Here is a 17670-nt window from a genome sequence, read left to right as displayed (position 1 = left end):
AATGTGACAATGAGAGACTTTCTTGCAATATTCTGAATGTGGCTAATTAGTTGCATTTGTCCATAAAAAGAGGCACGTTCTGGGACTGTATAATAGTTGAATTCTACATACTGTACTATCACTATCACAATAATCTTTTAAAGCAACATTTATTTCACTTGAGAATATCTTTTATCACAGTGCAGCTCACAGAGCTTTTCAGATTGACCTGATCTGGCAACCTTGCAGCCAAGTGCGCAAAACCCTGGGAAAGCTCAGCAAACTAGGGGCCTCAGCGCCGCCCAGTGAATACTAAACATGTCACAGCATCATCACAGCAGGCAAACATGCCCATGAGGGGGAGCTGTGATTGGCTCCGAGGCACAGCAGGTATGAGGAAGTAAATTGACACATTGTCAAAACCACGTCGAACTTTGCGAGTGGGATTGACATTTTTAACAAAATTACAGTTTCAGACTTTAAGGGAGAAAAAAAACAAAAAACCGAGACACCAAACACAGTGTTGGTATGCATATGCGAATTTGTCTTGATTGTGTTCTGTGAGCCGGATTTTTTTGGGTGCCAGCTATCCAGTACATTTCCACTTGAGCGCAGCCAAAGTGACCAGAATGAAGACTCACATCCCCACTGAGCCACACACGAAGTTCTTGGAATCCAAACTAGGGGAGCTCGTCCACAAACACTTTGTAATTTATTTCTCTTGCAAAACAATCAGCCCAACTTTTATAGTCATTCAAATAAGTCAAGTTTAGGATGCAAAAGGAGTTTTGAGCAATTTAGACAATGGCTGAATATTAAGCCTTATTATTTGTAACCCTGGGGCAGTATTGCATCCTCTCAAGTGTGACCTTTAACGCTCAAGCTCGATTTAAGCAGCTCGGGGATTGCTGCCAAGGTTGTGACACTCACACCTCTCTGCAGACTGCATTTGTTCACTGCATTGTCCAAGTGTCACCGATTCCTCCATTCACAAAACATCGGCAGGCTCTAATGGCAAAAGCGGGCCAAACCATGTGGTCAGTCTTGTTTCCTTTCATTTGAACGGATAAACTCTTCAAATGCCTGTTTAACTTTACATGCAAGTATTGCAGTATGTAAATAAACGGACACTCCAAGCTGAATGTCTACGAGTAAAAAGCTACATCGGGAAAATATACTTTGTTGGGGGGGTCATACGACAGTGAATTGAATCCAACGTGTCATTTTTTGTTTTGTCTCCAAGTGTAAAAATGGCACATCAGCAATTCTACACTGTTGGCTTATACGCCACATATGCATCATGCGGAAAATGCTGAGTGGTGTGACCGCTGATAAGTGACTGGCCAGCTGAGCCTTAGCTACAGTGAACAAGGGCACTTATCAAGATGGCCTCACTTGAACATAATGCAGAAATGTTTCCAACTGAATTTTTTTTTTTTGGGCAAATGGAGCCCTGCAATGTGTAATGAAATTTGCTATATTGGGATGTCTTTAAATTATCTATCACTGATTTGGGGAGAAATTGTATGCATGAAAATTACTCGTGGTATCGGTACTTGGTATCAGCATCAAGAATCGAGTACCAAATATCACCACCTGCAATCACAGGTACTTCTCTGTCCTGTGCCTTCAGATGTTTTGGGTTTTTCAAAAAAAAAAAAAAAAACCTGAATGAAGTTTTCAAGGCCTAGTTTTGGTCCTCTTGTGGTGTATCGTTTTACCAGACGAGAGCCATTTCAAGCAACCCCACCCATGTCTTCTTGCGTGGGTACCACATCAATCTTCAGCTTATGCTGTGGTCAAAGTACCACAAATAGGTCCCGAAGATTATTGCAGCATGTTGCTACATGTAAGCTGGGTTGCTACAAGAACCAACGTGTCCCGCACTTCACCTCGTTTCTTAATACAGCGATTGCATTGTTTTTCTCGTGTATGGCTCGAGTGACGCGTCAGCCTAAAATGAAATAAAGCCAGTTATTTCCATTCCTATTCTCAATGCCACCCAGCCAGCTCAAAGAGAGATAGGAATAAGTGAAACACATAAAGTAACTGGAAGATAAACAATGGATCTGCAGACAGAATGGCCGGCCAGCTTCTCCGCTTCACTTCCTGAACCGTATAATACAATACTCTGGTCTATCCACACCCCCGTAAGGGTCCTGGCAAAAGCTAAGGAGAACTACTGCCGTAACTTCCCATGTTGTCGCCGCTTCCTGTTAAATAAGGTTCCGGATGATAGGAACTCCCCGTGAAGTTATGTCTGAGTCTTATTGCAAGGGCCTCATGAAGGAAGCATGGCTAAATTTATGATGCAGATTCTTCAGTTAATCTTTAAGGAGCAGCTGATCTGTCTTATTTGTGTCCTCCAATGATGTGAAAAGGGGCAGAGCCTTAATGTGCTTCAAAGGAGACCAGTCGGACCAGTTCAGAAAAGATCTACAGTGCTCATTGAGTGTGAGTCAGAAGAGCAGTTTAGAAGGTTCTGAGAAGACCATATTCATCAAATGAATGAAGAAAAGAAAGATTCAAATTTGCCGTTGACCAGTATTGGAGCTCGGCGTGTAAAAGCAAACAGCACCAAAGTCGGACGGCTGCTTTGCAAAGTGCTTTCAGCTTTGAGGCTATTGAGTCCAGCGGCACAAATAATGATCTCACCTCCTCAAAATGCGACCCGGGTCTGTAGAGCAAGCCAGCTCCCCCTTGTAGCTGCAGGGTAGACACGTAAAACGCTCTTTGCATTTTCAACAACTCTAATCGGATCAGTATCAAGTACAAAAACGGACTTGAGGAAGGTTGGAGGTTCTTTTGCAGCAATAAACCTGCTGAAAGAAACTCTCGGTCTCTTTAAATCTCAATTCCAAGTTGTCATCCTAGTTGAGAGGAGAGAAACTGCAGGGAACGTACTTAAAGGAGTTATTGCTTCCTCTGTAAAGAGTCTTCAGGTTCCCGTTAGCTGTGTTATTAGTTTGCTACAAAAGCTGCGAGATGGTGTCAAAGTCGACGTTCTTTTTTCCAAATAAATCTCTTCTCGGTAGAGCATGCGGAGAAACGTCAAAAGCACTCCACTTCTGGGTGAGAGGCAACTTTTCATGTCATGTTGCTGCAGTTGTTCACGAGCCAGGATGATTGACAAAACTGGAACCCGATCTCACAAAGCTCCAGCCCGTCTCCTTGTCTCCCTTTGCAACCGCAGATCTGGACAGGACTGAAACAAGACTGCATTCTGGGAAAGCAACGGCGGCCAATGGCGGCGGAACTCTGCTGATGGAAGGGAAAAATTTCTCCATCGGACTGACGCACATTAAGGGACCGAGGCTAAACTTACATCTTAAAGTCGCAGCACTTTTTTTTTTTTTTTTTGCGAGTGCCTTTTGAGTGCTGAGTCATGAAGGTCAAGGGACAAAAGTCATGAGGCGAATGACAGATGGCTGACTCGTGCCTTTAAGCGACCTCTCTTTTTTTTTTTGTATTTACTTCTTTTCTCCAATTGTATTGCAGTGTAATTCACTTAACTTACTTTTACAGCTCTGGCCTTCTCTTTCACATTCCACACATGGCTTTTCTGGATAAAGGAGTATTTTTAGCTCCGTTCATGCGCGATATAAAACTGAAAATATGTGGCGATTTACTTTCAGCTTAGCACTAAGAGCATTTTGAGAATCACAATGCTGGATTGGACTGAATGAAATCAAGTCGTGTTGCACTGAAGTCAGACGTTTGAGTCCCATCTGTCCTCAGATTCTTTTCTATCTCTACTTCTGTGCTTCTAAAATAAACATTCATCCGGATCGCTGGGCTCAAAGGAAGCTCAAACTATATTGGGATGCATTAACATACACACACAACACTGTTTATAGCACAACAAAAGTCCACAATAAAGTAAAACGCAGCAAAAGTTTCATCACTGTAGCGCTAAACAATGACTACTTTGTGAATGCTGACAATTATTTCAAAATCTTCTATCATTAACATTGACTAAGACTGTTTCTTATTATAGGCAGGGGGAAAAAAATATACAAAATAAAGCCTACATATTCTTTGCCAAGTAGATAAAACGGAATAATAATAGGGCAGTCCCTTTTTGTAAAAGCAGAGACAGATGTTTACAAATGTCTTCTTGCCTTACAGATTTATTCAGAGAATTTGTTCATTTGACTCCAACAGAAATAGAGGACAGAGTCACGTGAGGGGTTAAAAAAAGAAGCACTCCCATTTTTTTTTTTTTAGAGAGGGAGGCCATAGTTTTCATGGTAAAGCATTTAATGCTCCACGCCAGTGATCATATGTCCGTCCGGCCCGTAGCTGCAGCTTGAAAAGACATTTCCTTCTTTTTCAGTGGGGGGATTTTCTAACCACCGTAACCATCAAACTAAACATAATTATTATACCATCAAATAATCTAAAACACAAGTAGTCTTATTCCAGCTTAGGTTTCAGTCTGCAATGGAAGCAAGTGTGACTTTGGAGGAAGCATGTTTTTGACAATAAATGAATGAGAGTGATGTATTTCCCACGATTCGAGCCCTTGTGTGACATAAGGCTTCCTTACGCTTGATGAGGCAAACAGATGAGCAGATCTTCCTTCATGACAGTCTTTCTCTACCTACCGAGTGAGTGATGCACAGCCAGCGTGTCGTGCTCTTACCTCCAAGACTGGTCCGGCGCCAAGTATGGTCCTCTCCACACCGCTGGCGTATCCTTTCTGGCTGAGTGCAGTCAGACAGTGGATGAGAAAGTTGGTGCTTTGAGTCTTGCCCGAGCCGCTTTCTCCGGAGATGACAATACACTGGTTGACCTTCTTCCTGAGCATGGCATAGTAAGCCACGTCGGCAATGGCGAAAATGTGCGGCTCCAGTTTGCCCAGTTGGTGGTTTTCGTAGAGTTTGACATATTTGGGGTTGTAGATGGGTAGAAACTTGAAGGGGTTGATGGCAATGAGTATGCTGCCTGCGTAGGTGTAGATTTTTTTCTTGTAGAAGCGTGTGCGCAGATTATTTAGGATGCTGTCCTCGTTGAGTTTGGGGAGGTTGCAGAGGTCGGCAAAGTCATCCTGTGGAGGTGGGAGGAAGCCCCTGGCGGCGAGCCGCTGTGCCTCCTGCTCTTTGGACAGCGGTGGGAGGTGGACATAATGGATAGAGCCGTCATTGTTCCTCTCCTGGATCGCAAACAGAAGATACAAGTCTTTACTTTTCGAGATTTTCAGAACGCTCTGAATCATTTCTCGAAACATTTAAATCGTTGAATGCCCATTGCGATTTTCCGTGTACCGACACATTGATTTGTCATAATTGTCGTTGAGATCGCAGTGCAATAAATGTGCATGAGGACAACTCCATAAGAGACCTGAAGTAAGAAGTAAAAGCCGAGGCTCTGCGGGTGCTGCTCCTGGGCTTTCCGAGGCCACAGCAGGAACCTCTGCACTGGAAGATCTCCGGCCTCCAGCACCCACTCTTCCCCTCCACTCTCCTTCACCTCTGCCAGCACATACAGGCGGCCAGGGTCCAGCCCCAGTGCCACGGCAGCGTCCGAGATCACAGAAGCTGCTGTAGCATCCTTCTGCACTCTGATTGGTTAAGACATTTTTTTTTAATGGTGTGAAGGGGGGGAAATGACTGATGACATTTATGGCGGTAGTCCACCTCAGGTTGCAGCAGGTGGATGACTCAGCAGCGAGCCGCGGGTAGATCTGAAGCAGGTACGAGCGCCCGTTGTGATCGTTGGTGCTCGTCAGCAGACCTCCTCCCCCCTTAACTCCGCCCGCACTCGTTGCCATGGCAGCGCTGCCATCTCTGACACTCATCCTGAGTCAGGGGGAGTTGCCTCAGCATGCCGCAGCCACCGCCTCCTTCTTGCTACAAAGCACCTGCAAGAAAACAAATCACACTGTAATCAACAATCTGTGTAAATACACAGTGACATACACGTCATCGACCGCTAAAAGTACACATTACAGATGACACTTTAACCTCAGTTCCTGCTGCTGATGCAGCAAACATGTCAATGAAGTCAGCTACTGCACAAAAGCAACCGTGAAACAACACACAAGCAAAACCACAATACCGGTACTCATTTTTCTTGACAAGAAACTATGATATAAAACTTGGTGGCCGGAAGAAAAATGAAGCCTAATTTTACCACAGCAATTACGATTCAGCATCTTCTGGCAACATAATGACTAAAAATGAGGTCCTGTTTTGGAATTATTGAATTATGTTTGTCCAAACAAAATCTACCAGGCGTTTAATCAGAACAAAATGACCCCGACCCCAATAAAGCCCACACAAAAAATACTGCATGGCTACATCACTGTCATGTTTTCGTTAAGGGCACCATTTGTCAAGTGTACCCTATATAGTTTAAGAGCCAGAGCACAAATTTAGCATGACAGCAGCTGGGTAGAGTCTTGCGATGTATCGTGTAGCATGACCCCCGTATTAATAATGAATGCTTGGTAAACTGTAAGCCACCCTGGGGGTAACTGGAAACTGCTTTAAATCACAGCCCTGTGAGATATGGCGGGCCGACTACGCCGCTTGAGTAACCAGAGATCCATCCGGTAAGTACAAGGACTGATAGTTTATCACTTTTCCCCATCTGAGGAGAGACTGTTTATTTTGTCAACCTGAAAAACAAGATGTTATAAACCAAGAGAAAAATGATACAGTAAATAGATGGGAGTCATAAACTTTCCAATGATTGATCACAACCTTACTAGCGTTTCTAAAAATATTCTAAGCAGCTGTTGGATCACTACTGTATATACAGAAGTTGCTTAATTCAGGGAAATATATTTTTGGCTCTTTCGCTGACCTAATGTGATGTGCAGTTTTTAAATATTAATATGATTGCAGCTCGTGCGGAAACTTTTAAGAGGAGATTTTTAACAAGTAGTGATAGGTCTTGGACACGCATCAACAGATTGTGTAATTGATTATTGGGAGGATAAGACCCAAAATAGAACTTTACGGTCACGAGCTTTTGCATTTTTTTCCAGGCCACAAGTGAGTCGCATGCAGGCTTTTTCAAACTAATAAGGCATGCAAAACTGCAGAGACCACAAAAGACAGCATAAGCATTATGCTCCATTACAAGGTCAGACTGTTTCGAAGACATTATTGTAGCTCCGGGCTGCTTCCTCGATTAGACTCCAAAAAGTATTAAAGTTGAATCAATATCCCAAAAAAATTGTAGAATCTTTCTAGAAAAAAATATTTCTTAAATCGCACATTTCGATGGCAAAAGAGGTGGTCGATATAAGAACACTCAAATGACCATAAAAGTCAGGAGACAAAAAAAAACAACAACAAATGTTTTCAAGTGAAACCAAAAAGAGAGAGAACCCTTTGGGACAATCAAGAGCGCCTTTGAGATAATACGGCCTCCTCCCTGCAAAGGAGATCCTCAGCGAGGATACCCAGCATTCCACAGATAAGACCCCCGGGTTGTCTGCTTGGCCGGGCTTAGCTCGTCTTTTTAGCTGCTTACGACGGGATGGGGAAAGACATCGGAGTGCGGGACTACAGCTCAGACAGGGACTCTTCAGCTGCTTACTGTGAGCTTTAACCTCTAAGAAGCTCCTTAGATCAGACATATTCAAGGGGGTCCCCTGGTCTCATCAACCTTTTCCAACCTGCACTTGAGAGTTTAATCTTGAAACAATGCTTAGGGTCTGTGTTAATATTAAAATAAATATAAATAACAAGCGGTACAGATAATGGATGGATGGTTGGATAAATAATAGAAATGTATTTATTTATTAATAAAAAAATATATTAAATCATAAAAATAAATACATTAATTAATAAAAAATAATATTAAATAACTTCACAAGTTTTATTTTTTGGGTCAAACTGAAAAAGACCAATCCTCATGACAAACCTGCCACATGTACACAATAAAAGGGACTGCCGCAGGAAATGAAGGAAACTTGGAACGACCCCATATTTGGCGGTGAAGCCGAACCGGGTGACTCATTGGCACATGTGTAATAAGACGAATAGCTCTAATTCCTCCCAGATAAACAAAATAGATATTTATAAAGGAGTTCATAGTCACCCATTGAAGTGTAAGAACGCCTTAGCTGTTTTATTCTTAGTTTGAGTTCCAGACACCACAATGAGAACGTAAAACGGGTCCACTCAAGACTACGAGTGAAGCCGGAGACACCATCAGCTGACTGTACGATGTGGCAGGAAGTGAATGACCCAGTGACAGAGAGTCAATGAATGGAACGCTCGCTCTCTTTCTCCCCACCGAGCCCCGCCTCATACCCGCTTCCCTTGCCCTCACTGCTTGACTCATAAATTAAATTCAGTGATGAAGCAAGCTATGATGTCAACAGTGTATATGTGCAGGAAGATACGGTGACTCCCTGGATTCCATTTGCTTTGGCGAGTAAATGTCATGAGTCAGCGCAGAGCACCTTCGATGTTGCTAAGAGGCATCGTCATAGCAGCGGAGAGTCGAAATGCCCAAAGTTAAAAAAAAGTCCGACATTATTTACCCAACAACAAAACTCCAGTTAGCTTGTGTAACAGTGCAACCCGGTTACAGCGATTTAAATGTAACACAATATTTTGATAATTGTCCAGATACCTCCCTCCACCCTTTCCGGTGTCAGTGTGTGCAACCCAAAGCTTATTTCTTCTCCCTGGGGAAAGTGGAACTCCAGCCACTCAAGTATCCACCAGCATTAGAATTCTCACTAACATGACCTAATGGATATGAGAGGGGCTGGCCCGTTGCCAACACTCAGCTGCATTGTCCACTAAGCACAAAGAGACAGAAGCAAAGGAAGTCAAGATTCAATATGTGTGTGTTTTAGCCTTTACGTCTGTCTGTACTCTTGGGGATTTATAAACCCACGCAGGTCTGGCGATGGTGAGCGATTGCACCTCATGCCTGCTGAGTGGTGCTAATCAGCCTGGAGGGCTTCTGCAGTGCACATGCATCCAAAATGGCTGTCTGCCATGTGTGCTATTCCCCAAAAAAAAAAAAAAAACGCAGTCCTTTGTTTAATCAGAACGATACCTCTTGCAGGGAATCAACCAGCCAGCAGACCCCGACTGGGCTCCTAATCACAAATGCAGATATGGAACTCGGTGAAGAATGAGTCAAGGGTAAAGGGCACTTTGAGCTCATACCCTTCCCCCAGTCTAAAAAAAAAAAAAAAAAAGAGATGAGGAGCATCTGCTGCCTGCATCGAAAGGAGACAAGGAGCCTTTGACTTGTTGATATAACCGCATTCAGTCGTCACTGAAGCTTAGCTTACGTTCAAAGTTCCTGCAAGAGAAGCCCCGTTGTTCAGTCGTTTGTTTGGATGGCAGCAGCTATGACAAACACTGCGACACAATTCCATTACAGCATGTACTGCGCCAACTATGTACACAACAAAAACAAACCGGACATGTGTGTTGATAGTTCGTGTAAACAAGACAAACAACTTTAAATCCGCCTTTGTTGCGACACAAAGTATTCTGAATGAGCCTTTTTGTTTTCACACAAAGGACGGCGGACATGTTTTCTTTTGTGACAAATAATTCTACACACAATTGCATAAAATGCATGTAAAATCAAGCAATTGCATGGTAGATTTTTTTTTTTTTTTTAGACTCAGGGAAGTAAAATTACCAGACCGGCAACAGACAGTGCTAATCAATGGAAATACAGTTATCTCAGGGGGCCTGCATTGATCTGCCACTCCCATTGTCACGTGTCTAAGTCAAGTATTGACAAACTAAAGCCGGCCTGCCATCAGACGGCCCTCGAGGGGGGAGAGGAAAAATATGACCCCCTTATCACACACGCGTTGGTTGAAAACATCCAAAGGTAGTTTGACCTTGAGGCAATCTAACGTGAGTGCGAGTCAGCTTTATGAACTTCCACTTGATTTCGCAGCAGGGCACAAAGCCCAACGCCACCTTTGCTTTTTATGCATCTGTTCCTCCCCCCTTCTTCATGTCTTCCACTTTCTACCACGAAATCAGCTTCTCTTTTAGCTCCTTCAGCCCCGCCCCCCCTTTTCTCCCCACCACAGATCATTTGGCACCATTTCTTCTAACTCACTCCAGATGCCAGTTTGCACTAAAGCGAGCGGAGGAGCATAGCCTTGAATTGAATGTTTTCTCCCCCAAAAAGCAGCTTTGTTGTTTTCATTTTCTGCATGGTCTCGACATTGGCCAACAAGAAACTATTGAATATTAATGCTTACAAGTAAATTCTCACCATATTAGGTCTGTCTTTCATTCACACGTCAAAGGAGCTGGCCATAAAAAAAGAGGCGACATTTTCAATCACCACGATGAGCCAAAACCGTGAAATCAAAGCAGCAGCATGACGTACAAGAATCCGAGGAGACCTTAGCATGTTGGACTTAATGGCACCCAGAAGGCACTGTGTGGTTGCTTTGGAATTCCACGTCGGCTGCTGGTGATGTGATGATGAAACTTTTCCAGGTCACTCTAGTTGAATGGAAAGACTACAAAATTGAAATTAAGAACAGAGTCATTAGAACGCCTTTAAAGGCTCGTGCGGTAAATATTGACGTGACACCACTTCCATCCGGTCCTGCTCGACAAAGAAACAAGATCCCAGAAGAAATGAGGAGCACCTGCAGGCCCAACTCAGGAAAAGCGGGAAAAGGAAGAGGATTATTGTACCGCCTCACTCGTGCGGGCTATTCTACGTTTAAAAACACTTCCGACACACATTGTGCTGGTCACAGCATGCAAAGTCTGCATCAACTGTAAGATGCAGAAGTTTGATTTCATCACAATACAAAAAGAAGCCAGTAAATTGTCTAATAAGAATAACGATAAATGAATTGTGTTCTTGATTTTAGTCGCACAAGCAACAAAACAAATCAATGTGTCTGCTAATTGATGTCAATGTGTGGTTGCCTCCTCCACACATTGCTCACATCTTGTCGCCAGTCTCTCTCAGCTAAGCCAGACATCCTGTAGACTTTCTGACAAATGAGTTATTCATCAGTGACCTGAGACTACACAGTAAAAAAAAAAAACCCCAAAAAAAACCTGCAAAGACAAACAGAACAGAGTCCAGTGGAAGCCGAACCTTTGTTCCTATTCCATCTCTTGAAAAAAACCTCCGCTGATCTCACCTATATTTCCCCCCCCCCCCCCATCTGTGCTTTCTGTCTGCTCTTGTGTTTGGTCACCCTCCACAACCCGTCAGGCATTCATAAAGAAAAACAGAGACGTTCAAAACTTGAAGACCCCGTCCAACAAAAGGTCTTTAAAAACAAACGTGAGAATCGAATCACCTTCCTTCTCGGGGGAGTTTAATGCAAACCAGGTTCTCGATTTTAGCTAATAGTTAAACCGACAAATTATGTCACATCTACGGTTCGACGACAGCGAGGTGGAGCTCGACACGAATGTTATCATCTCATTGGAGTTGCAAACGTGCATCCCTGATAAATCATTACAGTGCGGGGAAAAGAGCAATCCTAGCCCGAGGGTGGTCCCTTCTGCCCGCCTGCCTCTCTGCTCATAATCCTGAGCCAAGGGACAGGATCAATGACAGCAAAGAGGGTGGAGGGGGGATGGAACAACTCTCACCGCAGCCATCTTTGGTACAGTAAGCCATGTTTCCACCAAGCGGTGAAGTTGATCATATTTTGGAAGATTTAGGGTTAATTAAAGATAGTCGCAAAGGCGGTTGTATCCGTGTGAAACTGCTTAAATGGTATGTTAGTCATCCGGTGCTTACAACATGGACGGTGAAGACGCTTGAGGAGGACATTCCAAGCTCTGCTGGTTGCCATAACAGTGTCTTCCTGTTTGAATCATTTGAAATCATCCAAAATACAAAAATTCAACAGCTCCAGCTACGACCAAAAACGATTACGAAAAAGAAAACAATTATTTCGCTTGAGTTTCATTTTGGCATTTGTGTCTTTTACTGTAGAGCATGTTTAATAAAAACATAGCGTATTAAAGAACCAACTGGCACATGTGATCCTAAATACTTTATGAAATCCAAATGTTGGCCGTCTTAAAGTGGTTCCATTTTGTGTTCCATTACACAGACAGACCAGTTTCACTTCACTGTGGAAAGTTTTTCTTTTTCTTTCTATCTCTGCTGAGATTACCACCGTGCCCGTAATCACCGTCTAAACAAGCCGCCGTGGGAAGATCGGCGTGATCGCGATCAAGCCGAGCATCTTGACCTGATGTGTGTTAAAGCGAGTGAAGAACGAGGCGCTCTAAGTAGGCCATCGTCAAACAGTCGGCCTTTTTCCTCACTTCCACCCTATCATTACAGCCGAGTCTATTTATAAAGCCCATAAATTTGGTTGGCCGCACTGACGGCGCCAAGTTACCAAGGAGTTTGAGGAATTGATGACTTTACAGCCTCAGCAATCTCCCTCATCATCTTCATGCAGTCATTTTTGCTCTCCATCTGCTCCAGTGTATAAAGAAGAACAGGTCATGGCAGCTTCTCCATTTACCGTTTTTTTTATGAAAGGCCTTTTCTTCCACAGAAGAAAGGCGGACCGTGGAGTGCACACGAAAGCGCACACCGGTGGCACATTTCTCCTCCCCGACCTCCATTTTTCCGTTCATCTGCTCAACACATTTTTGGTACAGCGTCAACAAGCATCATTATTTATGAAGCACACTCAATGACCTATTAGTGTTCCGTTGAAGAAGATATATTGGATTGAAATTATCAACACATGAGATTTGGGACGATGTCTTCTGCTGATCCGCAGCGTGAGGTCGAACAAGAAAATCCCTGCGAGGAGACGGTTTGTATTGCTGTCATCCAAATGTCTTCTTCATGAGCACATTGGCAAAAAAAGAGAAAATAAAAACACGTCGCAACACGCCAAACATATTTGGCCAAGTTCCTTCCCTTCACTTTGTGAGATAAAAATAATCTTTATCGTCACGTCGCTTTTGTTCTGTCAACTTCTTTTGTATTCATCCCAGACAAAAAAATATATTTACCTGAACTAGAAAAGTCAAACACCACAATGCATCACTTTCTTCGAATATTGATGAGGATTGTGTTGTCATCAACGAGGCTAACCCTACAAAAAGCTTAGCCCAGCACAGCAGCTGAACAAAAGCGAGAAAACCCGCTGTTAAGGGACCAATTAGAAATCACAGTGCGGCTGCTAACCTGCTCCGCCATCCTTGTTCCGACAAAAAGCTTGATGTAGAGAATAAAAACAATTAATCAAAACCGCCGACGTCTCAAAGTCTTTTGTTGTCGTGCTAACTGCACGTTTTGCTTACAAAAGCGGAAGAGTCACTTCCATGTGTATTTCTATTTTTTTTTTTTTTTCAACATGCCAGTCAGCAAAGCGTGCCCAATCAGCTGATCCTGCACATACACTGGAGCATAAGCATATTCAGAAACCAGTGACAAGTGACCTCATTTCCTCAATTGAACTAGCCAATGTTTCATGTTTTGGACCATATCCGACATCCTAAACAGTCCGAGCTTAACACACAAGGGAAAACACAAAGCTTCGATTGGTTTGATATGTAACATTAACATTAATGATATGCCAGGGGGAAGGAAATATACACGAGTCAGTTCAAATCATGTGAAGAAGCTCAGCGTATCTGTGGCTGCTGACCCATGATCTAGTCATCCACAGCAAGACAGAATTGTATCCGCCAGGATGTGAGGACCAACTGCGAGCGCCCTCCCCCCATCTCTTCGGCAGCCCACCCTCGACCATCTCTGCAGCCAGAAGCCACCATTAATAGCAGCACACCATATGGGCTCTTTTCGATTCAAGACACGACAAAATAGCTGTTCGGTGGACTGCCCGAGTGAAAAGAAGCGCTTTAAAGATATGGTGTGGAAAGAGGAAAGGCTGCTTGAAATCGTAAAGGTTTGAATGTGTTGCAATGCGAGTCTTCAGTGGGGGTGGAGCAATTGATAGATTTTTTTACGAGCAAAATGTCTAGTGCATGATGAATGAGATTCTCATGCAGGGGAACCTCCAAAGTCATATATAGTAATCGTCTCTATAAAGCTAGTTAGATGCTACTTACGTTAGCATTGTGATAAAAATGGTTGCAGCATGACCCTATTTGTAATCAGTTCATTTTCTATTCTGTGGCTATTCTTACACTGCCAGCACGGATGATTTGTGAGTCAAATATTTTCCAAAGAATTAGCCCATGTCAGGCGTTCCATCTTAAGAAAACCCTTTAATTACAACAACCTTCATTTTTAAATCTTTTGTGAGCTTAGCAACCCCAAATCGAGCCTACAAATACATGTGAAAACGCCATTTTAGACAAGACTAAATCAAAGCAATGGAAAAGACATTGTGAGATGCTCTAGCAAATCAAGGAGCATTATGTGTTTGTGTAATAGTAATGTTCCTGCTTATGATTTCTTTTTTCCACCATCAGGACATTAGTCATCATAAGAGTACTTGGTCCTGCAGCTTGCAATATATTGAACCATTTGTTTTGGCCTGTCGTGCTTCTTAGAATCAAAGGCGTTTGTGGAGCATTGTAACTGTTTCACCCTGAATGCAAATAAAGAACCTGGGATAAAGGTAGTGTAAGCAGGGGAAGGGTAATCATTTCACATCTCAGTGGAAATGCCTTTTAAATCAATCTAAACATGAGCATGGTTCAACTGAGTCATGGTAAGACACTTTTAAGCCTAGGCATGAATATCAATGCCAGCAGTTTAACCACTTTCTTTTAATTTAGAACACATGGAGCATAAACATGACTAGTGCACATCAATAATAAATGTCTTCTGACACAATAAAATGAATCAAAGCCTGAAAATAGCTTGAGAGCAAATCCATCAATTCTTTTGGACATGGTAAAGGAAAATTGGGATTTTTATTCACCCAAAATCGCCCAATCCTTTAAGTGCCACAGAAACTGAATAGGTGAATATTGTGTTTCTTCTATGAACACTGAATTGGTTTAAATATTCAGATATTTAGTGCAAAATGGTGATCTTTGTTCATCTATCAAGGACCAAGAGGTTTAAATGAAAGGTAAAGCAATCAAACTGTCTTTCAGTATCCATTTCTTTCTCTGTGACACTTTCATATGGAGGTGTGCCGTGAGATTTTTACCAAGTGTGCAAGGTTGGGAAACACTGTATCAGTGCGTTAGTCATTTTTATTTAGAGAGGGGGGGCAGTCTGGGAACGTTGATGAGCAACAAGTTGAGACAGACAACTCATGCAAACATGACAAAGATGCTAGCATTCGTGTCAGTCGACAAACAAGTTATTTCTCCTGACACTTTTAACAAAGTTAACGAACCTTCACAGGAGTCAGTTCACTCTCATAGGCTGCATTTATTACTTCCCTTCTCTGCTCTTGTCACTACACTAACCGAGAGCCATTGGGAAATATCCATATGCTTCCAAAGCGATTATTCCGTGGGTAGCTGTATTTAAAAAAAAAAAACACTTTTATCCCAAACAATGTGTCACACCGAGCTAATGTAGAATAAAACATGAACGTACCTTTTTCCGCTGCTTGTTCCATTGTGTTGCTCTTCACAGTAGCTCCCACTAATAAAGCTAAGCTACTGATAAAAATCAAAAAGCAGCGACCAACTTGCTGGTATATCCGTGTCTTGTTTGTATGAGGATTGCTTCAAACCTGTCTTGGCAGTCTAGAAGGAGGGGGGGCTAACAACACCGGAGACGGACAAAGATGCGACAACGAGCGTGAAACCGGCGCGGAAACCAAAAATAAAATGACGGACAAAAAAAAAAGTAGCTTCCTCGTACGCCTTGGTGAAACAAAGAAGAGGCGTCCCTTGGCTAAAAAGGTGTTCAAAAGCGCATTTGACGCAGGGAAAATGAACTGGTTACTGGCCGGCTAACCAGCTAGCCTGTCGCCACTTCCTATCTTTTCTGCCTTAATAACAGCAGCCAGGCTGAAAGAAGCCGCGGAAGGGGAAAAAAAAAAGTTGAGGGAAAAAAAAAAAAAAAAGGTTGCCTTCAACGAGGGCGCGCTGTTGCATTCAAAAGTACTTTTGTGGGACAACAGTGCCCCCTACAGTATTTGCATTGGTGGTGCGGCACATAAGCAACTGGTATGAGCAACAGCGCCCCCTTTAGCTTTAAAATAGAAAGTGTCGAATTTTACACGCATTAAGTTATGAAACGTATTTTTGTGCAGTTGTTTGATATTTGGATCAAGTTCAATGTACTGAAAGGCTCATGATAAAAATTATTTTCAAACAATAACTAGTACAAAAACTGATAAACGAACTGAAAATGAATATTTAATCACACTCCCTTTCCACAATTGGTATTTAATTACTGTTAAAAGTAAATCCACATTTTGTATAACAGTATCTAAAATTTGCAGTCGTTTTTTTTTCAGCACCGCATTTGATGGAGATACACATTTTATTATTTTCAGGCAAAACAATGTAATTCTACTTTCTGTCCACAAGAGGTCGGCTTCTTCACTCAAATGGATATTACACGTCATTGTCATTTGAATGAGTCAGCTGCATTGTCCTCCAACATTACCACACAACTTACACAAAATCACTGAAGTTTTTTTTTTGTGTAAACCTGCTGAGATTCTGCAGATTTGTCAAATGATGCAGTATAGTCGACAAAATAGACTGAGCCACTACGCCCTAACCTTGAATGCACTGCTTTTATGGAACAAAAAAAATGAGTGTGGCACCAAAAACATTTTTGCACACCTCTCAGCCTGATATGAATGATTGACACGTTTAAGACACACTTGAGGTTGACGTGACTTTTGTGGTTAAAGTGCTGTCTGAAGTTATACGTTGAGAATGAGGGCGTTTTCAACCGTCAACAGGGTGTTGTTCGCACTTTGTTGCAGTTGCTTGTTTGTTTTCCTCATTCCATTTCCACCACCAGCCTCAATGCAGAACTATTATGACATTTCGAGGAAAGTACTTGCAATATCATAGTATCATTATCGTACTTTGGTTTATATTTACCAAAAACTTCATATACCTGCACAATTTAACAATTGCCACTGCTTAGTAATGAGAAGTTTTTCAAAATATTGGGAAAAAAATGCAATTTAAAATGTAAAAGATGCACCTCATGATGTGTCGAGTGAATTCAGATGTGATTTTGGTTTTAAAACTCAAATAGCAGAACTAATATCTAAAACGAGATAGAATACTTTCATGGGTGAGGTCCATGAATGTCATGCCTCATTAGCTACAAATGTAGGTCAAATAAGTATGTCATTCACTTCACATACAGTAGCGATGGTGAGGAAGTGCATTCTTGCTCTGCAATGTATCTCAATTGTCTTTCGCAACGACAGAAAAAAAGACAAAAGAACATCTATGAAAGGTTAAGATGGACAATAACAAGCTTGAGCTTTGGGTCAGTGTGAGGGTGAATTATGGCTGATAGCAGCTCTTGAATGAATTATGTCACTTCAACCTCATGGTGTAAATCCAACCTTGCAGACCTCCTCTAAGGCCCAAGAGTGCTCAGCATGTTTATGATTTAACTGGGGAAAAATTTGTGCAATGCCGGGTGATACCGTTCAGCTGCTGTAGGTAGAAGTGAGTACAAAGTGAATGCCGCACACAACACCTTTAATGCAAGCAGACTCTAATGGCTATAAGAGGTAAAAAAAAAAAAAAGATGAATCGATCTGCACCTTTATTTGGATCAGCACTAAAACCTAATAGCTTCTTCCATGTCCCA

The 17670-nt window shown here is 42.4% G+C and overlaps 1 protein-coding gene across 3 annotated transcripts in view; it reads right to left on the bottom strand.

Annotated features, from left to right (window-relative positions):
- LOC119122301 (unconventional myosin-IXb) overlaps positions 1–15901 on the bottom strand; it is a 32735-nt gene extending 16834 nt beyond the window's left edge. For all 3 annotated transcript variants that reach the window (XM_037250636.1, XM_037250638.1, XM_037250637.1), the window contains exons 1-4: positions 15469–15901; positions 5619–5842; positions 5323–5542; positions 4625–5134 (exon numbers count right to left, since the gene is read on the bottom strand). In XM_037250636.1, coding sequence (XP_037106531.1) covers positions 4625–5134; positions 5323–5542; positions 5619–5779 — 891 coding nt within the window. In that variant the 5' untranslated portion in view covers positions 5780–5842; positions 15469–15901. The remainder of the gene's footprint in view (positions 1–4624; positions 5135–5322; positions 5543–5618; positions 5843–15468) is intronic.
- Positions 15902–17670: the final 1769 nt, after the last annotated feature.

This window comes from Syngnathus acus, chromosome 4, assembly GCF_901709675.1.
Source record: "Syngnathus acus chromosome 4, fSynAcu1.2, whole genome shotgun sequence".
Classification (NCBI taxonomy): domain Eukaryota; kingdom Metazoa; phylum Chordata; class Actinopteri; order Syngnathiformes; family Syngnathidae; genus Syngnathus; species Syngnathus acus.
This window is presented reverse-complemented; position numbering and strand designations above follow the sequence as displayed.